The 24,279-nt window shown below is 37.4% G+C and overlaps 1 protein-coding gene across 2 annotated transcripts; it reads right to left on the bottom strand.

Moving 5' to 3' along the window:
* Positions 1-58: 58 nt before the first annotated feature.
* LOC122822782 (BTB/POZ domain-containing protein KCTD5-like) lies at positions 59-22,204 on the bottom strand. 2 transcript variants are annotated; one of them, XM_044101695.1, is made up of 7 exons: positions 21,836-22,204; positions 10,604-10,712; positions 10,411-10,502; positions 9,807-9,902; positions 9,522-9,626; positions 7,688-7,813; positions 59-4,594 (listed from the first exon to the last, which is right to left on the bottom strand). In XM_044101695.1, exons 1-7 carry the CDS (start codon positions 22,037-22,039, stop codon positions 4,565-4,567), a joined length of 762 nt encoding a protein of 253 aa, XP_043957630.1. In that variant the 5' UTR covers positions 22,040-22,204; the 3' UTR covers positions 59-4,564. The 2 variants fall into 2 exon arrangements, with proteins under 2 accessions (XP_043957630.1, XP_043957631.1); XM_044101696.1 differs by lacking the exon at positions 9,522-9,626 and having other exon boundaries at positions 21,836-22,203.
* Between the last annotated feature and the right edge of the window lie 2,075 nt (positions 22,205-24,279).

Raw genomic sequence — 24,279 nt, 5'->3', positions numbered from 1 at the left:
CAAACAAGAATAAGATATAAGCTGCAAATGAACATAAATAAAAATACACAGACTGTTGTGAATGACAACTTTTTTTATTGGGTTTATTTATGCAAGACCATATAGATCTATCTTTAATCCCCTCATACTTAGTTTGTACATTAACATTGCATAAGATCATATAGAAGTGATCCATGTAGTGATATGAGAACCAAGTTGGTTGATGCAGCGGTTAGCTGGAGGAAGAAATAAAATGACACATTCACTCCCACTGACTGGAATCGGTGACGGTCAGTCATGCATTACAGTGTCTGTGACTCCAATGCAAAACAAACTGGGCACTTAAAAATATTCAGCTACAGATTTGATAAGTTTGTCCATCAGATGAATGATTATTAATGTTGGATACTAAAGACTGAAGGAGGCGGGGCTTAAAGCTGCAGTACGTAACCTTCCTAAAAAATATATATAGATATTCTTACATATTTATTAAAACTTTCACCATGTTGTCAGAAAATATGTGAAACGTTTGATCTCCTCCCTGAGCTATTATTGCCATCTGAAGAAGCGTACAACTCCCGACAAAAAACAACCAACCAGAGCCAGGAGGAGGGGCTAAGTGCTGACAATCAATCTAGTAAATGCGCTTTTAAATGTTCTTACTCATTGTTACATAAAAACAAATTTTCCACTGATATCAGTCACTAAGCTAACTAGCGTAGCATTCACGAGATTTATTGACAGCACTAAGACCCGCCTCCTGCTCCTTATTGGTTGCTTCCAGTTAGCACTGGGAGAAGGCAGAGGAGCTAAAAAAAAATTCACAGATTAATTCACACCAAACTGTCACAACATAGTGACAGTTTCAACAAACAAGTACAAAACATTTATATATTCTTTTACTAAAGTTACATACAACAGCTTCAATAACCCCGTAGTAGAATACATTAAATGTTTTTATATAACCAAAAACACAAACTTTTAAATCCCTAAAGATATAATAAACCTTAGCGGCTGTAGCTCAGAGTGAAAAACGAGATACATGATGTTTATTTCTACCAGAGGAAAACTAATTTCACTGCAAAAACATAAAATTTTACCAAGTAGTTTTGGTCTAATTCCTAGAGAAAATATCTGGGTACACTTGAAATAAGAAAACTAACTTTCATTTTTCAGCAACATATAGGAGCTTTCTTTAAAGTTAATAATTCCTTAATATTGATGAAACTGATGGTTCAAAACATTTTTCCACATAATCTGCAGGTGAAACTAAGAAATTATTTACATAACGCTTTTAACGACATTTTTTAATATTTCAACAAATTTGTCTCAAAATACATAAATACCCACAGTGAAAATAATGTGGGGAAAAATGCAGATTTCACTTAACTAGTTTTTTGTTTTTTTTACGATAAATACACTAAACAACTTGACAACAGGATGTATGAATAGTAAATCTTAGCGGGAGAATCAGACGGGTTCAGAGAGAAACAAGGTTTTTATGGGTTAACAGAAATAAAAGGATTTTTATTTCTTCCAAATAAGACGAGACCAACCTATGAGTAACTTCTCACCGAGAAATACAAGCTTGATTAGAGAAAGTTCTAGTTCTACTGTCGTCGTAACCTAGCAACCTCAGCAATGCCCAGCCTGTCGCCTAGCAACCAAGTTCTAGTTCCACTGGCAGATTATTTCATGTTTAACAAAACATTTTACCATAAGTGAAATAATAGCATGAAATAATCTGCTAGTGAAACTAAAACTTTTTAACAATATTAAGGAATTAAATTAAATTAAAAGAAGCTGCTATGTGTTTGAAAAAGTTCCTTTTAAGTTATTTTAGCGTAATTTCCTGTGTTCTGAGGTATTTGTAGCAGACATTAGACCAAACCTCCTTGGTGAAGTTTTTGCAGCGTGGCAGTTAGGAACGGACAGCAGAGGAGTGTGGATGTCGGTCGTTACGTCGGTTAACGTGAGCGAGCGGAGTGCAAAGACGTTAACTGGAAGGCTTCAGAATACTACAGCAAATGTAAACGTAGCCTAGCTCTGGCAGGAAATCCAGTCTGCTTTGATTAAAACCTCTCTGCACGTCCCAACTTTTACAATTTAAAAGCCCTTGTGTGTCTATACATGTGTTTATACATATATATATATTTATCTATTTCAAAAAACATGCATCCATACTCGTTCTGATGATATAAAAACTGGTTTGTGTGTGTGTGTGTGTGTGTGTGTGATTAGATGGAGGTTCGTGAGTCGTTAACAAGTCTATGTACAACGTGTGCCAGCATTAAGAAATGTTTGCTTGTCCCTGACACGAAGATCAATGTCTAAAATATACATAAGACATTGGATTTTGGTCACTGGGAAAAAAGGCAACACTAAATGATTATTTGTGAATGAAATATCCAACCTAAATATTTATATATATAAAAAAAAATAAACAGATCAAACTTGAAACAACTTAAAAAAGTGTTCTAAAATGTAGTATTTACAACATCACAGGCTGTAAGCAGAGTGCACAGTGTCTCCCACTGTTGGTGCTTCTAATCCTGTCTGGAAACTGATCATTCAAAACGCTAAACATCACATGAAGAAGAGGAAAAACATGTTTTCAATGTAACAGTCAATTCATAGCCAGCCAAGTTTAGCTTTGTTATTGTTATCAAAACGTCTCAGAGGAAGATCCATTTTCAGCAACTTAACGATCCGCTTCATTTTGTTTTTTTAGTTTTTAACCAAAGATCCAGTAGAAACAACTTCCCTCCGAAGTCGGTTCTCTATACAGTGTACAAAACGTGCAGCTTTGTCCTTAAAAGAGTTAAATACCAAGGAGTTTGGGTTATTTACACGGAAACTAAATGATCTTGATATGAAGGAAGTCCTTCACGTTTCCAGTCCAAACAACAACAAAAAAAAAATCCCCATAAAAACTAAAAAAAATCTAACATCACTGGAGTGAGAACATTTACTGTCACTCTCCTAAACTGGTTCATAATCGCTGGACTAAATAAAAAAATAAAATAAAATGCTGCATAAATTAATTCACATTAAAATTTTTTTGGCAGTTCATTTGAAAATTTTGTAAAATTTTTCTAAACCAAACAGTTTAAGGTTTGCAACAAAAACTCTTACATCTCCACCGCTGAAACGTTTAGCAATGAAACCGAGTCGGTTCTGATCCATTTGTGCAGGAATGGGCCGGTCAAAAAACTTTAAAATAATTCATCAATGTAACGGCTGAAAACTGAAGTTAACGAGTCTGTAAAGCAGCAGGCTGCAGGCTAGCTCGTTAGCCTCACTGATTAGCTCGCGCTAGCTTGACTACATTAAATAAAATAAGAAACATAAGACAGTACTGTCTTAAGACATTTCATTTTTGTTATATTTTTAATATTTATTTTTAATAACTGTTTAGACTTTTGACCCATTTGACATCTCAAGATGTAAAGAGAATTTTAAATAAAAATGTATTGTTGTAATTAAGCGCTTTCATTTGTTGGGTGTTTATCAAGTAGTTTTAATTCTCTTTATAATAATCAATACAAATTTTACAGATAACATAACTATAAAAACTATTTCAGAAGCAGAATAACTTATTTTCTTTTAAATAAGATGAATTAAATCAGATTTGAATTTTTTTTCTTCATGAAACTGGCATTATCTAAACAGTTAAGTCATCAAAGTACATAAAATAAATAAAAATAAATCCAAAGAATACTAATGGAAAAACAAATTGAGGTCAAATTATATAAAAACTTACGAGTAAAAAAAAAAAAGAAAATAAAGAAATCAAAAATAAAAGCAGAAATTTAAAATAAAATAAAGGTGCTAAAAAGAAAAGAAAAATAATTTTTTATAAAAAGTCTCCTACCGGCCCACGCTCACTAATGGATCTGGACCTGATGACGGTTTCTGACCCACCCAACCTGTGGAGATCCTGATGTAAGAGGGGAGCTTTAGGTGTAATGCCCCTTTACCTACGCAGCCACATCACAGCGACGCCTTCGTCTTCTTCATATTGATAATCATAATGAGTGGAATAATAATCCCTGGGACCCGGTGAGCTCAGACTAAGAGTTGAGATCTTTGGATAAACGTTTGATTAGCGTCCAACAGGCTGAACTGTTGAGCTCTTTATGGTTCAAAATTCCCTTCTTGACCCTCCAAGCATTCATTTCCTGTCATACTTGGTGTTAAGAACCAAACTGATCCCTTACTGGAGCCTCCAGGTGAAAGACAGAAACTCATCAGATGACCCTGAGTGACTCGTTGGCCCTAAATGATGGCGGCCATTTTTTATAGCATAAAACAGTCGATTACAATTCCTCACTTTCAGATAAGAAAACAGTAAAGAAAAAATACTTGCCGCCAATTGAAAAAAAGCAAAAAGGTCCAGTTTAAATGTACAGGCACGACTTGTCAGTAAACAGACTTATTTACATCAAGAAATAAAAACAAAAGAAGTGGAGGGAAGACGAATAAATGCACACCGCCCCCCAAAAACTCTGTTTGTGCTCAACGCTCTTCCACAGATATGATACGTCTGGATGAAACACCTGGAGCCCCTAATACTGAGTCCGCCTCACATCCGGGATCCTCGTTCCTGGAGAATCTGCAGACAGACACAGCAATACGTTAAATGAAATACAAGAATACAATACAAGAAAATACCATTGAAAACCTGGAGAGACGACGGTGAAACAAAGGATTTTACACAAAATCAGCACTGGACGATACGGCTGAAAAACTATCACGATATAAAGGTTTCATATCAGTATCGATAATTATTGATCTGTTTTTGTTTTAAATGATGCCAAATTGCTGGAAGTTTCCCAGCAGGTCGTTGCTAAGCAACCAAAGTTGGGGAGAACTTTAAACTGCTTGCTACTCAGCAGGTTGTTGCTAGGCAACCAAAGAGTGAGTGAGTTAGTTGACGCTACCAACCTTGAATATTCTGTATTTAGAATATTCTATCTGATGTATTAACTATTGATCTATTGTGACATATATACTTATTGATTTATCAGAGGCTTCCTCACAACCGTTGCAACACAGACTGCTACATGAGCGCCTTCCTGCCATCACATCTACAAGAACTCCTTAAATGAGTTACAATATTTCATTTCCAGTGGAATGAATAAAACATTTATTAACTGAATTGATTTTTAGGGTTGAAACCAATAATTTGATTAATCAGTTACTGAAATAGTCATCTAGTAATTTAATAATCAATATGATTGGAATAAACAAGCTAATAAAATGGCAATTCACTGAAAAAAAAAAAAAACTTTTCAGAGGATTTATTAAGACAAAACTGCAGCAAAAAAACATTTTTCCCAAAAAATAATATAGAAAAAGCTGCAGATTTAACAGTTGCTAGAAATGAACACACATTAAATTAAATAATGTTACTGCACTTTGGCAATAAAACATTTTTTTTCCAATTAAGAACAATTTAATTATTTGCATCTATAATTTGCCTTTGGAATCAATGGAGTATCTTAAAATTTTATTTGAATTTTTATGTATTTCTAACATTGTATAAGGTTATTTATTTAAAACTTTATGGTACCAATGTAGCTCCGTACTTGGACCTCAGTTATTTTGGTATAAAAACATTTATATATAAACCAAAACAAACTGCTAATGAAATAATCTGAGGTTTATCCTCAGTTGAAGAAAAATCTTTTTATTTTGATATTTTTATTCTTTAAATATATTTTTTGTTTATTTTTTAATTTTATTTCTATAATACCAGTTTATTCTATTTTTTTATTTAATTAAAACATTTTTACCAGTATTTTTGGATTGTTTTATTTTATTAATATTGATTATTTAATTTAGGGTTTTTTGTGTCAGTAAGTTATTAATTTAATGTTTCAGAGACAAAATGAAAGCAGAAAATAAGGTTCCCCTGAATCACCTCAGAAGAAGCAAAATGTTGTGGAAGATATAAAAAAAGAGAAGAGCAGCTATATTTGTGTCGCTTGTTAATTTTTAATCATATTTAAAAATTTACTTCTACCCTTTTACTGTGAAATTGAAGTACGCCTCTTGATTATTCATGTTGCACACAGAGACATTAAGAACCATGCTTTATATTTTCAAAGTGTTTTAAAATCCAGTATTAGTCACTTTATACATTTTACACTAAATATAAACAGCAGAGATTCTCTAAATACAGAGAAAAAAGCCAGTTAAAAAATTTAAGGATAAAAATCTTTAAAATGCCTTTTAACTCAATTACAAATTTAAAAATAGGATTTTGGAGAAAAATATAAATTTCCCATTTCTGAAAATAAACCTTGCGATAGAGATTGATGGAGTTAAATGTTTCAAGCTTATATTTCTTGTAGTTTTGATGATTGTAGCTTGAAAATAAAGAAAAATCTCCGTGTCAAATTCTAAACGTTTTTCACATTAACAACGTTTTTACCAGCAATTCTCTGAGCAGCAGAGAATCGCTATAATGAGCTCAGCAGTCCCACCAGATGGTTGCTAATTGCTGCTGGCTAGTCTGAAGGAGCTGAAAGAGGGAGGAGCTGCGACTGGAAGGCGGGGCTAGATCCATCGAGGCGTTTTGTAGCTGGTTGCCATGGAGATTGAAGGATTTCTCAAACATGTATGAATTTATTTTTTCTAAAGCTCCTTAAGACTACATTTGTTGTGAATTGGTGCTAGATAAATAAACTTAATTAAATTTAGTAGATGTGAGTCAAAGCAAAACTCCAGGGTTGTTTTTGATTTGTAACATGATGGACAGATTAAAAAAAGTTGATTTTATACAACAATGCCCCTTTAAAATGAGAATCACACAAAAAAATACAAGAAATAAAGTCTTGAAATGTTTCACTTTGATGAAAATCTTTTCTGTCTCTGAGCAGTGAGTCTTCCTGGTCTGTCCTCGGCTGCGGCGCAGCAGCCTCTGATTCAGCACGCCCTGCATTAACCGGCCAGCGAGCGAGTCGATAATTATTAGGCTGGGAAACAAATGGAGCTCTTCCCGTCCGGCAGACCGCTTCACCTGGAAGCCCAGCGTCTGTCTCTGCTGGGGAAACGTCTCCGCTAGGACGGGTTAGCGCTGCAGCTAACTGAGCTGCTAGCAGGTGAACCCGTCCAGCTGGTAACCCTAATCTAACCCAGATTACAGAAACCCTCACTGGAGCTTCACACAGGTGGAAACGTGATAAAAATAAACTAAATATCATTAAATAAAGATTAATTTACTATTTTAAATAAACATTATTCATTTCAATATAGGAATTATAAGTGACCAAAATTTATTTTAATAGAAATCCGTTTTATAATATATTTTTTATTTTACATAAAATAAATATTGTTATCACACCACAGAGATAAAAATCTAAAGTAAAATTGATGTCATTATTTGACCAAACCTTATTTTAATATTTCTACCAGAATAACTTTTTATTGTAATAAATATTGTTTATAACTCAATAAAACATTTATTTTATAGCACTTTTTAAAATAAAGTCTAATACAATAAAGTTTTATTGGTTCATCATCTGTCAGTTTGTAAAATGCATAAAATAATAGATAAAAGTTTTTTATTATTATTATTATTATTATTGTACTGTTTGTTCCCACCAGGCCTGATTTTAAAACAGAAAACGGTTTGAAAAAGTCTCTGGAGGTTCTGGTTTTAGTGGTGAAAGATCTGAACACTTCATTCTCGCAGCTTCACCTTGGCCTTCTCGCTGGGCTCGCTGTTGGTCCCGTACGACTGGTTGTGCAGCTCCTTGGAAACCACGCACAGGAACTCGGCCTGGTCTTCGTTTCCATAGTTATAGGAGGAGCCGATGCTGACGAGCTGCGAAGAGGAAAAAAATGAAATAAATCAGCTGAAAGGTTTGGAAAGAGGATCAGAAAAACCTGGGAACCAAAAACCAGAACATGAAAAACGGCAGAGATTCACCAGATACAGAGGAAAAACCCAGAACCTTAAAAAAATACCAGTTAAAACCATTAAAACCAGATAATAACGCTGACACAGCTTCTGCTTCATCCCATAATCCTTTGCTGAATCACATGACCAAACAAACTGAACCAGAAACAAGATGGAGGCGAAAATCAGCAGCTAATATGGACCCAATTTCACTGGTGGGAACGGGCGGTACCGATGTCCAGGTGTCCACTGGTCACACCAGGTACTGACTAATTACCCATGGATTAAATAATTATGTTTTAGAAAATCTAATTTCTGACATTTCACCCTCAGAAGTTTGACTTTTGTTTCCCATTCATTTATTTACTCCAACAGTGGCACTAATCTTCTTCCATACATCCCCCAACTTTGTATTTTTAAATAATCTCTTAGAGTCTGGCTTTTATTTCACAACTTTTACCAAAGTAATCAATTTAAATACAATTTAACAACCTGCTAACAATTCAGAACAAGAAAATAAAAGTCAGTGATTCACAAAACGAGGCAACAGAAATCTAAAACACAGACGAGCATTCAGGAGACAAACACAGAACAACGGAGAGAACAGAGGAAAAGGACTTTAGCCATGAGCAAAAACATGCTGGAGGAAAGTTTTCCAAGTACGGAGGACCAACAAGCAAAGCTTGGAAAACTGCAGCCAGTCGCAGCAACTTGAAGGATTTTTTACTGTGGATTTTAGCGACATTCAGCTGATTGTTTCTGTGAGATTTCTTCACAAGCTACAGGCAGAACCACATGGGAAACTTCAACGTTTCCTCCAACGAGAAGCGTGAAAATCAGCAGCTTCTGGCTGAAACGCGCTGCAGGCTGCAGGCGTCCCGCCTGTACCCAGCTGTGCATGTTCAGACTTGCATGGCCTCATTACTCCCTGCTGCCTGATACTTGTTGTTGTGAAGCAGACTCCCAGCGAAAAGGAACCAATATCCTCCACTTGGAACAAACCCTCCGAGCTTTTAGTTGCTTCAGCTCAGAAAAACGTCCTGGAACTCGTTTTGATCTGAGATTTTTCAGATCTGATGTAAAAATGATCACATTTGCTGCTCAAACCGCTTATTTCTCTTTCTGAAAACTCATTTTTATTAGTTTCAGCTCAGAAATGTGGATTTATAAGAATAATAGCAGGATTTCCCCCGGTGTAACATCAGCCTGGCGGGCCACCAGGCTGGAACTGTTCATTTACATTAAGAGTGAAACAAGCTGAAAATCTTCTTCTGAGGTTTTTTAGATGCTTTTGATCAGAAAAACATCTTGAAACTTCTGCAGACCTGAAATTGTTTAAACCATTCGGTGCTGAAACCAAAATATTTCATCCTGAAAACTCACTTTTTGTAGTTTCAGCTCAAATAAATCAGCTCAGAACTGTGAAAGAGGTTTTATAATAACATAATGAGGAAATAAAATCACAGACAATAACAAAAGGTGACTGTTTTCTTGAGCAGAACAAATGAAGAGTGGAAATAGCCGGCAGCTAGGCGTCTACTTGGGACAAACACTGGCTAAAGGGGTGTGTGGGTGTGTATGGACAGCAGGGATCATGCAGTGACCGGCCCGTAAACACGGCTGTGGGACACACCTCTCCGCTGTTGTTTGGCAAAGCAGACTCCTCTCCCTTCACCTCCCTTGACACAATCAGCAGATACTCTGCCTGGTGGGCCCGCCCGTAACCTATACTGACAAGCTGTAACGACCAATCAGAGCACAGAGAGCATGCTCGGGTCATGAATCATCATCCGATTCGCCGAGCGGCCGATCGGTTCTGTCAAACATCAGATTGAGGATTTCTGGATCAACGTGAGCGTAGCAGGGCGGGTGAAAGCACATGACAGGAGCGCCGCCGGAGCGCCGCGGTCGCAGGTACCTGCTCGAACTTCCAGCCGTCAGACATGGTGGACACCATCTGGGTCAGCTCCTCCTCCTGGCACTGCAGAACCCGGTACACGTGCTTCACCGGAACCTGGCAGGAAACATGCAACCAAGAGGAAGTCATGAAAAACACAGGAACACACATTCCTGACAATGAACGGTTTCAAAACTATTTTAATGTGAAATAACTGATTTAGTCATCAATTAATTCACTCAACCGGCTGGAAGGACATAATTAGCAGAAATTAGGACAAATATTTAGACATTTTTCAGTCCTCCTCTTTAAATATGTTCTACCAAAATCTCCAGGGACAAAATTTTATCTTCACTTGGTTGTTTCTGTAAAAAAAAAAAGATCTTCTGTCAGTAATTACATGAAACAGATTATCCATTCTGCAACAATATGGTGACAAATATGTACAAAATACTTTTTTTTTAAAGTACACACTGCAGCCTTATTTCTTATTTTGCAGAAATTCAACCAAGTGAAGCTAAAATTGTGTCACTTGAGTTTTTGGTAAAACATAAAACAAACTATTTTCTCTGGTTTATCCAATAAAAATGGATGATCTGATTGGAGGAAGCCTCCTGCTGGGTACCTGTGATGTTTTGCAGTCCCGTTCCCTGATCTTGTCCTTGATGAGTTTTATTAATGATGTGATGTTGTAGAACTCGGCTTCCTCCAAAACTCCTGGAGACAGAAAACGGTTTGATTTCGGAGACGTTTGTCCCTTCAGAGCCTCCGTACAGCAGCCCGAACAGCAGCCACCTGAACACGGAGAAACGCCTTACCTTCCTCTGCCAAGTCCCGGTTGAGCACCAGTTTTCCATGCCTCAGGTAGTTCAGCACCGGCCCAAAGTACGTGGGGTCTCTGTCGATCAGATAGGCACCAGTTTCATCCTGCAGGGCAGAGAATAACAGGGTCAGAGGTCAAATATGCAGATTCAACTCATTGAAAGAGTGTTATGCGTTTCTCAGGCACATTGTGCCATTTTATAGCACAACTATGTTGAGATAAGTTCAAATAATGCAAAAATATCAAATATGACTTTAAAACAATTTGACTTAGAAATTTAACGCCTTGAAATTCGGCCTCTGTCTCTTTAAGAAGCTCCTGCTCTTCCTGAAGCTCCGCCTCCAGGAAGTCGTCCCAACATGGCTCCTCTATTAACCCTTTAACAACGTTTTAACCAGCGTTGCTCTGAGAGGAGCGGGGGGAGGAGCTGTGCCTCAAAGGCGGGGCTCGGTCCACCCAGGTGTTTTAACACCGGAGATTACAGCATTACTCAATCATGAATGAAAGAATCAAAGCTTCACTTCAGTAAAATAAGTCAATAATTATATTGTAATAGACATGTGATCAGTATCAATAGTTAATACAACTGATAAAATATTCAATATACAGAATAATCACTGAACTCTGATCTAGAACCGCACAGCATTCTGGGAAATGTAGGCAGAGGAAATACTTTAGCTGCTCCACCTCTCACAGCTGGCTGAGCTAGGTCGGTGGAATCAACCAACTCACCATCTCTCAGGTTACCTAGCAACTCGCTCAGTCTGGTTACCTAGCAACAACCTGCTGTCTCAGTTTAAAGGTCAACAGGCTCCTAACTGCTTTAAAATAAAAAACAATGGTGAGAAGAGAAACTTCTGAACAGGAAGGTCACATCACCAGCTTGGCAGCATTTCAGACATTTAAAACAAAAATCTGATCAATAGTTATCAATAAAACGAATTGAATCCTTTATATTGTGAAACGTTTGTCAGCCCAACACTCCAGGCATGTTTTTTATGACGGAACAACATTTAAACCTCACAAAGGTTGATTTTACGCGATACCTTTGAGGTCACTTCCTGTGGTTTTAGCGGTTGCACACCGGGCCACACGTGTGACTGCACTGGGATTCCCACAGGTTTTATCCCGATTCCTGCACAACCGCTGGGTATTCCCCTCTTCCTGAGCTGTGATTAGACGGCGCGTCTCCCAGGGGGCGAGGAGGGCGAGTTGAAACAATTAGAGCAGAACAGAAAAGATCTGGAACAACAGGCCGATCCCGCTGAGGCCCGCCGCAGAAAGCAACCATCAATTAGCCTGTTCTGCTCGCTTGGGTGGCTGGCAGTTCATAAAAAATGGAAAATAAGGGTTGAGCAGCATCGTCTCCGGCAGAAATGTGCATTTATGATCGCTTCTAATCAAGTAGGGGAACGACGCTTTGTTCCAGGTAAACTGGTTTCAACAGGGGAGTATTTGCTTTTTCCTCAAAAAGAGCCACTTCCAGCCCGGTTCTTCCCCCACCGGACCGTCGGATCCATTACTGGTGGTTCAAACCCTCTCAATGCCAGATATCAATCAGAGGGATTATCTATTTGGAAACAAGGCAACTTTACTGCAGAAACAGATTTAAACGCCCGCTGGTTGCCATGGTTACCAGCACTCATCTCGCTGTTTCGCTATTAGCTAACATGTTGTTAGCATGCTACAACTGTTTAATAAGGCCAGGCTAAGAAAAATAATACAAATTATAACAGTGGAATAAAACGTAAATATGGGTGAAGAGTAATAATACGAGAAAAAGTCGTAATAATACGAGAAGTCAAATTAAAGCTGTAATAATGGAAGAAAAACGTTATGAGACAAAAAATATGAAAACAAAAGTCACATTACTACAATAAAGTCACAATACAGGAAAACAGTCATAACATTTCTAGAATAAAGTTGTTCTATTAGGAGAATGAAGAATCAATTTTACAAAAATTCCTTTAGACAAAATAAAAATTGAAAAGAGGAATAATAATAATAATAATACCTACAAATAACTTCACAAGTTCACATCTCAAAGTTATTGATAGGTTCAGTTTTCCAAAGGAAATACTTAATATTTTAATAAATCAGCATGAACAGCAAGACTTTGAAATGTTTGAGTTCATTTAGAACAAAGACTGAATAATTCACAACAAATCTTCAGAGCTATCCATGATGTATTATTATTAGTAATTTTATGACTTTTTCTGCTAATATTTTAACTTTATCCTCATAATTGAAAAATAATAATAATAGTCCCTTAGCTTGGCCCTGATAGTTTATTGTGTTACGCAGCTAATTTTATACAAAAGACATTAAAATTCTGGTTTCATTATGATAACAGATGGAAATCGGCCCAGAAGCCTCTCATTGTTAGCACCATTATCCCGAGATAAATTCAGCTCAAAGGCCATTAATCTTTCTAATAATGAGACAGAGTCCCAGCGCATCGCCTCCTCTAATGAATCTAAAGCCCTCTTGGCAGAATGACCTCTTTTCCTCCTCAAAAGTATTCCACAGGAGCCCACAGGAGCGCTATTCCGGCCCGCCGTGTCCCTTTTTAAACTTTTATATTCACAAGAGTTCAAGTCCAAGAACAGGTAGGCCCAAATAGAGAAACAGCCGACCTGAAGCGCTCACCCAGATCCAGATCAGATCCACTAAAACTAGAGCTGGACGACTAATCAATAATAATCAATAATAATCAATACATCTGATGTAGGCCTGTTGCAATAACTTATCCCATAAGTTGTTACAATAAACAATAATGTTGTTTTGAGACGATTTCCATTAATAAGTGACGGTTTTGAGCATGCGACCCGTCAAACACCAGTGGGTTGGATTCTGGGTAATAACACATTACCAAAGATCAATAAACCTTAAATTCTAATGAACTGAATCACAAAACATTTTAAATATACAAATAAAACAAACAAAACAACAAATTATGAAATCTTTGTAAACAAAATGATCCTAACAAAATAAGAAGCGTCAGTTGAGACCAAAACAGGAAACTGAAGATTTTTAGCTTCCAGTTTTCAGAAGAGACAAAATTCACAAGCAGAGATTCGAGTTTGTTTCAATTTATCATGAGATGAATTGATTCCTGTCTTATTGTGACAGGCCTGAATATTCAACTGGCGGCTTCAACTGACTGACTCCCTCTTCGGTTGCCTAGCAACAACCTGCTGAGTAAGAAGCCGTTTCAAGTTTCCCCCAACTTTATAGAGCTGTTAGTTTTTCAGGCATATCGTCCAGCCGTAACTAAAACTAAAACAACCTGCTGCATCTTTTCCCACAGTCGCCTGAACGCACCGTCAGAAGCACACGCACCGTCAGAAGCACACGCGTGTTCTGACTGCAGGCGCTGCAGGCGACTTGTCGCGGCGTGAAAACCCAGAGGAAACTGGAAATCCCACCAACAGGTGAGGTTCAGTTTCACCGAACATGGAATCTGGTTCTGCTGTTTTCACAGCAGCTCTGACAAACCACCGACAGCCGGGTCCAAACTGATACAGCAGGAAGGAAAAATGAAAAATAAAAGGTTAAATCTGAAATGCAGAACTGCAACTGCATGTTTAGGCGTTTCTCTCTCACAAGACCAACATGTTTCTCTACTGCAGGTCATTATTGTTGGTGAATGTTGCAAGAATCGAATGACTTCTGCTTTAAATTAAAAACAGAATTACAAAAGTTAAAAACAATTATAATTTCATTTATTTAATTGGGGCAGTGAACGTTAATCAACATCAATACAATTCATGGCAGAGTTAATATCTAGGAATTAGTATAAAATTTAAAATTTCTTGTTTATCCCAAGACGAGAAAGCAGAAAAAAACAAGTCAATACAATTCACACACACACACACACACACACACACACACACACACACACACACACGGTTCAATTAAGAGAAGTAAAAAAAACAAACAAACATTTGCACAAGAAATAAAAAAAATATAGATTTATGCTAAATATAGTTTGTCCTGCAGTGTGAACAACATCAAAGTTTTAACTTCTGTTTCAAATTAGCCAGAGAAAGTTTTTATTATTACACTTAAGGCAAGAAAATGTTTGTTTCATTAATTAAAACTGAATTATTTGTGTACCAGCATCTTTTAAAGTATTATATGCATTTTTAAAAAAGGCTTAAGAGATTAAATAAAAAAATCTACAGAATGTGGCAAATTTTTATTTGCTTAGTCGTCAGAATAATTGATCATTAAAATAATTAGTTGCAGCCAAACAAAGATCCGAGCCGTCACTCAGTAAAAACACAAATAAAAATGTGAAAATTATTCCACTCAGAAGTTTTTCTCATTTTCACCATGATTGTAGCGTTGACGTTGCCATGGCAACAGTCAGATAGATGGCCAGGATTTCGCCTGTTGACCTCAGGGCGGCTCGCTCTGCTGTCTTTAAATGAAAGCAGCCAATCAGAGTCAGAGAGCTCTGATTGGCTCTCTGACAGCCAATCAGCCAATCAGAGCGCAGCTCTGCATGAACCTCATCAACCCTCTGCAACATAAACCAAATCCTCCCACAGGAAACGCCACGGCGATCCGCCCGCAAACCGCCCAGCTCAACACAGGACGGCCCAGTCAAAGTAAACATGATGTCTGATGGTGTTACGCAGGAGGAGAAACATCCCAATAATCCAACAGAACTCAAAGCTTCTGCAGTCTGAACAGTGGAGACATGCGTCACACCTGCAGCAGAAGAAGTCGGGACGGAAACGACGAAGCAGAAAAACTGTCAATATTCTGTTAATGTAAAAGATGAAACTATGTGAAACAGCAAATGTGAAAGATCAAACAGCTGCAGCTGATCCAGAATGCTGCTGCTGGAGTTCTGACTAGAACCAGGAAGATAGAGCACATAACCGTTTTAAAGTCTCTCCACTGGCTCCCTGTAGCTCAAAGAATAGACTTTAAAATACTGTTGCTAGTTTATAAATCACTGAATGGTTTAACACCACAATACATTAAAGATCTGCTGCTGTTGTATCAACCTTCCAGAACCTCTCAGGTTCTGGTTCTGGTTCTGTTCTGCATCCCCAGAACCAGAACCAAATGAGGAGAAGCAGCATTCAGCATCTATGCACCAAAGATCTGGAACAAACTTCCAGAAAACTGTAAAACAGCAGAAACACTGACTTCCTTTAAATCTCAACTAAAAACCCACTTGTTTAGAGTTTTATTTGAAACGTAATCAATTATAAAATTATTGACGGAATCTGATTTAATGTTTTTATTGTTGATTCCATGTTGCATTGTGTTTTTGTGTTTGATTTGATGTAAAGCACTTTGAAATGCTTTGCTGCTGAAATGTGCTATACTAATAAAGTTTGATTTGATTTGAATTATTTATCATGATAAATAGCAGTTATTGATGGGGGCCAAAACTGATCACAGTCAGAAATGTAGTAACAAACACGTAGCTAATGGAGTCTAAAGCTACATTAGCTGAGCTAATGGAGTCTAAAGCTACGTTAGCTGAGCTCATGGAGTCTAAAGCTACGTTAGCTGAGCTCATGGAGTCTAAAGCTACATTAGCTGAGCTCATGGAGTCTAAAGCTACATTAGCTGAGCTCATGGAGTCTAAAGCTACATTAGCTGAGCTCATGGAGGCTAAAGCTACATTAGCTGAGCTAATGGAGCCTAAAGCTACATTAGCTGAGCTAATGGAGGCTAAAGCTACATTAGCTGAGCTAATGGAGTCTAAAGCTACATTAGCTGAGCTAATGGAGTCTAAAGCTACATTAGCTGAGCTCATGGAGGCTAAAGCTACATTAGCTGAGCTCATGGAGTCTAAAGCTACATTAGCTGAGCTCATGGAGTCTAAAGCTACATTAGCTGAGCTAATGGAGGCTAAAGCTACATTAGCTGAGGTAATGGAGGCTAAAGCTACATTAGCTGAGCTAATGGAGGCTAAAGCTACATTAGCTGAGCTAATGGAGGCTAAAGCTACATTAGCTGAGCTAATGGAGGCTAAAGCTACATTAGCTGAGCTAATGGAGGCTAAAGCTACATTAGCTGAGCTAATGGAGGCTAAAGCTACATTAGCTGAGCTAATGGAGGCTAAAGCTACATTAGCTGAGCTAATGGAGGCTAAAGTTACATTAGCTGAGCTAATGGAGGCTAAAAGTTACATTAGCTGAGCTAATGGAGGCTAAAAGCTACATTAGCTGAGCTAATGGAGGCTAAAGTTACATTAGCTGAGCTAATGGAGGCTAAAGCTACATTAGCTGAGCTAATAGTTAATTTCTTTTAAAATCTGACTATTTTTGTTTTATTAAAATATTTCATGTTTAGCTTATAGTTGAGCAGGAAAAAATACTTTATATGTTTTAAATTTTTGGTCAACAAGTACTGTCGATTTGACGACTTTGACCTACGTTAGAAAAGTTTGTACACTCCTGGTTTGGCTTCCTGACGCCCACAGCAGCAGAGGGTGTCGGTTTCCTGCAGATAAAGGCCGATGCTATTGGGTATCAGAATAACTTCATTAGCCGGCAGAGCTTTGCTGCTGAGCTCTTACTGCAGGGAGGCGCCGCAGGGGGAGAAGATACGGCCCAAAAATAATAACGCCTCATCCCGCCGCGTTCCCAGGCACGGTGGGAAACCTGAAGAAAATTCCTCCCTGGGCAGCAAATGGATATGAATATGAAGAGAAGGAACAAGAATCCTTTGTGATGGACCGCGTGAAAAATTGATGCGGCTCTGAAAGCGGAGCTGGCTCTTCACTCAAATTTAACAGGGAAGAGGAGGAGAAATCAGTCGATTAACCCCTGATGGAGTCGCTATGACGACATCCATTCACTGCGTCGGCAGCGACTGATGGTTATCAATATGGTGCATGAAATATTTAACAGCGCGACTTCTGAAAAGCAGACAGTGCACGACAGCACTTCCTCCCCGGTCCAAACCCAAAGCGCCAACGAGCTGCAGTCAACAGCATGAATAATGCAGCTCCCCTCCAGAGTCCTGCAGCACGGAGGAGATAAAGACACGCCGTGGCCAGGCTGGCCAGGCCGCCCGCTACGGGGGGGCCCGCCGCCCGCTACGGGGGGGCCAAACATCTGGGCTGGAAACTGTCCAGTCAAAATAAAACTGAAAGATTCAAAGATCCCAAAGAAAAATTTAATTAAAAGCATCACCATGTAAATGTTTCCTATCAATAATTCAAAGTTTTTTGTATATGTGAAATAAGCCATAACTTCCCATTTCATTTAGTTTTCTCTCCATTTTGTTTTTTAGTTTTCTCTCCATTTTGTTTTTTAGTTTTCAGCAGTTATGAGGTTTGGTGGAGAAACTTGAAACTGATGCTGCGCTAGTCAGCAGGTCGTTGCTAGGCAACTAAAGAATGAGTGAGTTAATTGAAGCCATTGACAATAAATGCCTGGATTATGGATTTATTGTCCAGCCCTACACATGATAAAATATATATAAAAACTTTTTATGTTGTTTATCATTAACTTTTTCTAATTCTGTTAGTTTTGATTAGTTTTTTTGAGTACGTTTGCTAGTTTTTATTGGCTAAATATCGTTAAGTTTTATTTGAGATTTTATGAGTTATGGTAGTTTTAGTTTTTTTAATACTTTGGTTAAATTTTCAGCGCAGAATGTAAAAAGGTCACAGTATAGTGATCATGTTAACATTGATTGGGTATTGAACGCTCATCAGTTATTGTTGAACAACCGACTCACTGGAGTTTCATCCCAAATTCTTCTGCCGTTTTGAGGCCTAGCGTAGCGTAGCCACTAGGAAAGTTTAGAGTGGCCTAATTTACTGATAACTGATATAAACCGCTTGAGTGGGAAAAATAAATTAATTTCACATCAGTTCAAAAGGTTAGTAAAAGGATTCATAAACACAAATGAAGGATATCTCTATAATTTTACTATGTTTTAATTAATTGTACAAACTGCAAGTTTCAGTTATAGTTCATTAATTACTGTTCTTATTTCAGTTAATAACAAAAAGTCTCTCAATTTCAGTTTTTATTATTTGGTGAATCTTAGTTAACTATAATAACCTCAGTTTGATGCAAAAGAAAATATCTAATTTTCAATTTCACTTGATTGAACAAATTTATTCTCAGTTATAAGACCAGGATTTGAGTCACTTTCTTTCAAAATGTTTGTTACATTCAACCAAGTTTAGGAAACTGAACAAAAGCTGATTTGGGTGCAGAAACGTCGACTTTTCAGCAAAATCTCTGGATCAACGTGGCTCTGCTATTTATAGACACATGGTTATAAAAAATGGATACTTTGTGTTGTACTTAACATTTTTCATTGTAAAATGTTGGTAACAGATTTAAAAATAAAACGTCTCCTCCTAGTTTGGTCAAATTTGTTTAAATCTTCAATTGCAGTTGGGGCCCCCGGCCCACATATTGGCCCCCGGCCCACATATTGGGGCACCGTTTAATGGACCTTACCAGAGGGGCCGCTTTTCATTGGCTGATGCTCATTCTACGTGGTCACGTGGGTGGCCGTCTCACAAACACAAGCTTCTCGTTAGCTAAGTACAGCATAATAGCAGTTCTGATACAACTTCTACACCTTGTAGCCTGTCTGCTACACAGTCTTACTTTAGCTAAACAGATCAATATGCAACGTGTACTGTATCTGACACACACTAAAGATTTTATTTGAGCAGAAAAGGCTTTGGACTAAACTGTTACTCGTGTTAGCCACTCTAGCACCAAGTACAGCTGGTCAATCAACCATCGCTGTGTTCAGGGAAGCGCTGATTAATAATCCAGAAATAAATATCAAGCCTGGAAACTTGATGTCGTAACGGACTGAATGTTGTTTTTTTAACGTAATCTTTGCTCGTCTTGCGAAGCGCAGGTGGTTGCCACGGTAACAGGTGTGCTTAAACTACAAAGAGAGAGAGAGAGAGTAAAAAGGTACGAATGGTTTTGAGTTGATCACCTGTTCGGGTTATTTTACCTTTGTTTACATTTGCTGTGGCTCATTACAGCCGCTGTAGTTTCTAAACGTTGGACCAATTACCCTGTTTGTTTGTGATTATACGTCATTCATAACAAACATCAAATATAACAAATAGATTTCATAAAATTTTAACAAACAAATGGCTTCTTTACCTTAACAGAGCTCTTTGGTTCCTCTTATCAGTCTGTAGCTTCTCATATTGAGGTCATCAAACCAAATTTCAGATCTACCATAACTGACTGACTGACACCTGCTGGCCTCAGGTTTGCAACCAGCTTGTGACTGAGAAACCAGTAACCTCCTCCCAGACGATGACATGAACTTGTTATTTCCTCTGTCCATTATAGTAGCTGATATATTGTGAAAATCCGGTAGAAATGATGCACTAATGGAGTCATGTTTACATAGAAACAGTGCGCTAAGAGGCTTTGCTTGTGAGACTTGCGGTCACGTGGGTCGGTTGTGGGCGGAGCTTGGTAAGGTCCATAATGCCAGGATGAGTTGTGCTCAGTTCAAGATAAAGTTCAAAATTTTCCAAAAAGGAAAAAAATATCTCACAATCGTGTTTTGGTTTTGGATTGGTTTTTTTTATGTTTCTGTTTAGTTATTTACACAAAAGAAGTGATTTTTAGTGTAATTTTTACACACACTATTACTTTGTGAAGGGATCATTTAATTTCATTTAATGAGTAGGATTGGTATAAATACCAAACAGGTAAATTTGAAAAATTTTTGAGCCGCAGTCGCAAATAACAAGCAGCACTGCAGGCCCGCAGTGTGATGCTCACTCAGGACCCGGGATTGAAACGGACTGATCCATCACTCAGAGGATAAACAGAATAAAAACCCACAAGCTGATTATTTAGAGATTAAGATATTCGCATGGAAATACCAGCTGAGCCGTCATCTCAGCTCAGGATATTAGAGAGCAGGAGTGAAGAGGAGGACAATAACAATAAATCAGGGCAGAAACAAACAATAACTGCAGATGACACAAAAATATAACCTAGCAATAAAACAGACTAAAGTGTAAACATAAACACTGAAGCTGGGTTCTGATTTGTAGATACTCCAAACTATAAAATACTTCAGAAAACCTGAACTAAATTATACCAAACTATTGTGATGAAATAATCAAGTAATTTCATAATGTTCACTATAAAAAAGGCTGTAATTAAATCAAATCTGTACTAAAAAATACATGAAAATTATGCAGAAAGTGCAAATTACTTATCCAATTACTTGATTAATTTTTAGAATAATTGATTACCGAAATGATTGTTAAACTAAATTTGGGCAGAAAATTGTTTATTTGTTGACAAGCTACTCCCATCAACAATGTTAAATATTAGTAAACACAAACAATAAGAATATAAAATTTAAAACAGTGATTTAATGTCAAGTCTCAAGAGTGATTCAAGGTGATCTTGAGATAAAAAAAAATATATACATTTTTTGAGTTTTTAAATTCATTTTCTCAAATCAAATAAAGTTTCACAAATCACAAGCAGTTTTTATTGAACATATAAAATGATCTACTTCCATCTTTGGCTTTTCCAAGTATTTTACACTTGAAAATAATCCGGTTTAAATGTAATCCAGATTCGTTGTAAACTGTGAAATGGCCCTTTATTTAAATATGAAGCTTCCAATAAGATGCTGACTTCAGTTTCACCCAACCAGCCAATTCAAAGCAAAATAAGATAATTGTTTATCACCCAATAGGGAATCACCACATTATTATTATTTTATAGCTATATTTGTGCAGATTAAATCATTTATTTGCATATGTCAGTGAAATCCACATAACACTATGTGACACCAAGATGCGATGTTCAGGTGGAGGAAACTTTTTAACTTTCTTTATACAAAAAAAGAACAACAACAAAATCATACAGTGCTATATTTAACAGCAAGAATTTTAAAAGTATTTTGTTTTGCTAAAGGAAAGATCTGGTAACTTTCACTGACAATTAAAAAGGAGCGAGCTAGCAGCGTTATGTCATGTGGTGACTGTCGGAATCTAGCTAGTAGGCTAATGCTAACTAGCATCTACATTTCGTTGAGCGATCCCTGAATTATTTGTATTTATATTAAAATTGGAGTGCAATAAAAATGAAAATTATATTGAAACCACTTTAAAGCCTCTACTGCCATTAAAGGAAAATTTAGTGTCAGACTTCGAGTTTCCGAAGCGCAGCCCAGTGTTAAGTGCTAAGGTAGCTAAGTGCTAAGTTAGCTTAGCATGTACCTTGTCGGAATCGAGCTCCGGATCAGCCTGGCTCAGCCTGAACAGAAAGGATTTCGGGTCTCGGCACAGCGTCTGCCTCGTTGTTAAAAAATACGTCCCTCCGACATTCAGCCGGATCCACTTGGAGGCTCCGACCCCCGGGGAAGCATGGGTCGGACATCTCCGGTGAACGGAGCCGCTTGTCTCGGAGCTGTTCTCTGCCATCCCGCTCCACTCCGCGTCTCGCCTCCTTCGCCCTCGCTTCGGCTCTGCTCTGATCGAGCGGCTGACAGGAAGTGTCGACGCTGCCGCAAGCCGCCGACTGGGAGTCGGCCAGTCACTGCAACCTCCGCGGCCACTCCTACCCGCCACTGTCCGCCCAGGCTTTCTACACGACTACTGTACGGAAGGCGATTAGGGCCAATGGACAGACAAAAAAATAATTCTGAAATTTTAGAATATCTGAGGTTAAAGTCAGAATTTTGATTTTAAAACGTCATTGTAGATAGGAAAAAATGAGTATATTTTTTGCAAAAAATCTCAGAAATTTTCTAGAAAAAACTGGAAGTTTCTCAGTTAGAAAAGTAGAAAATTTGATAGAAAAAATTTCTTCCTTGTTTTTTTTCTGAGAAAAAAAACAAGGAAATTTAGAAGTTTGAAACATCAGATTTACCTGAAATAAGTCAGTTTTTTAGATTAATCTGAGAATTTCTGAGAAGAAATGTGGACATTTCTGAGCTTCAATAGTCTAAACTTTTCAACTTTTGAAATTCAGAAATGTTTACTAGAACCTGAGATTAATCTCAAATTGTCTCAGCTTTTAGTAGAGTATATTATATAATTTTTACATTATATATATATATATATATATATATATATATATATATATATATATATATATATATATATATATATATATATATATATATATATATATATATATATATATATATATATATATATATATATATACCACCACAAATGGTCCAGATGGACGCAGTAGTGGATCGGTGGACAGCCACCACGTCCCAACATGGCTGTGACGTCAGCAAAGAGGTGGTGGAGTCATACTGTGGGCCGACATCATGGGGAGAGAGAGAGCTGGTCGGCCCCTTCAGAGTCCATGAAGATATAAAAATGACCTCAGAAAAGTATCTGGACTTTCTGACTGATCACTTTCTGTCCTGATCCAGAAAGAGCCGAACCTTCAGCAGCAAAATCATCTTCATCATGACGATGAACCATCTGATGCTGAAGGAAAACCACTGAGTCATCGGCTGCTATGGGCAAGAAAGAGGAGAAACTCATGGTGAGGTCACCATCCTCCTCTGACCTCTGACCCCAACCCTACTGAGAACCTCTGGAGTTTCCTCCAGCAGCTCTGGAAGGGTTTCTGACATCCTGCAGAGAAATTCAACAGAAACTTCCCACAAACTCACAAGTTAAAGGATGAAGAATTGATCTGTGATACCAGAGAAGGTTCTGTTAACATGGAACCTGTTAAGATGTTTTTATTGAAATGGATTTTGATTTTAGTACATGTGACCACTTAATGCTGCACATTCAGAGAATGACCGTTTGACCTTTGTCTGGGTTGGACTGGAATCATGACTCAGTTTTGCATATTAACAAATATTGTTTTAAATAAATAAATCAGAATTTGAATAAGTGAGTCACTAACTCAGATTCAGAGAATCGAAAGCAAGGATTTATTTAAGCCACAATAAATTTGAAATTTGTTTGCATTCTCCTTTGGTTTGCATCGCCATCGCGGGAATAACGACAATGCAAAAACACAAGAAAAACCCGACTTCCAACTCAAACTCAACTTGACAGTAAATCTGGTGACGACCAAACAGTTTAAATGGAATGAGGCTGCAGGAGCAACATAGACAGAATTTAAAGATTTACTAAATTTCTGAGGGTAAACTGATGTTCTGTCCAGAAGGATTTAAAAACAACAAAGCAAGTAGCTAGTATGGGATGCCAAAAGTGCCACAATTGCACAAATTAATAAAAACATTTCAGATTAATCTCCACTGTTCTGATTTATTTTGTAGCAAATGATTAACTTTTCAAATTAGTATCCAAGCTTTTATTCTAGAAAGTTTCTGAGATTAATCTCAAAATTGCAGATTTCTGTGGCGGAGGTTTACTTCTTTTTGTCAGTCTACAAAGCCTCCAATTCACAGTCCAGGAATTCACACTAATTTTTGAGAATCAAAGAAATTTCTCAGATCAAATTCTGTATATAAGGATTTAAAAAACACCAAAACAAATTCCACTCTATGGATTGCCAGAGGTGCCACAATCCAAGAAACGAATAAAAACTTAAAAAAACAACTCAGTTTTGTAGAAAATTTCTGACATCAATCTCAAATGTAAGTTTTTTTTTCTCTAACAAGTTTCCAACTTATTAAAGCTTTTTATGTTGAAATTCAGCCAATTTATGGACAGTTAAATTA

This window comes from Gambusia affinis, linkage group LG20 (assembly GCF_019740435.1).
Source record: "Gambusia affinis linkage group LG20, SWU_Gaff_1.0, whole genome shotgun sequence".
Lineage (NCBI taxonomy): Eukaryota > Metazoa > Chordata > Actinopteri > Cyprinodontiformes > Poeciliidae > Gambusia > Gambusia affinis.
The sequence above is the reverse complement of the archived record's forward strand: the minus strand, read 5'-3'. Positions and strand labels throughout refer to the sequence as shown.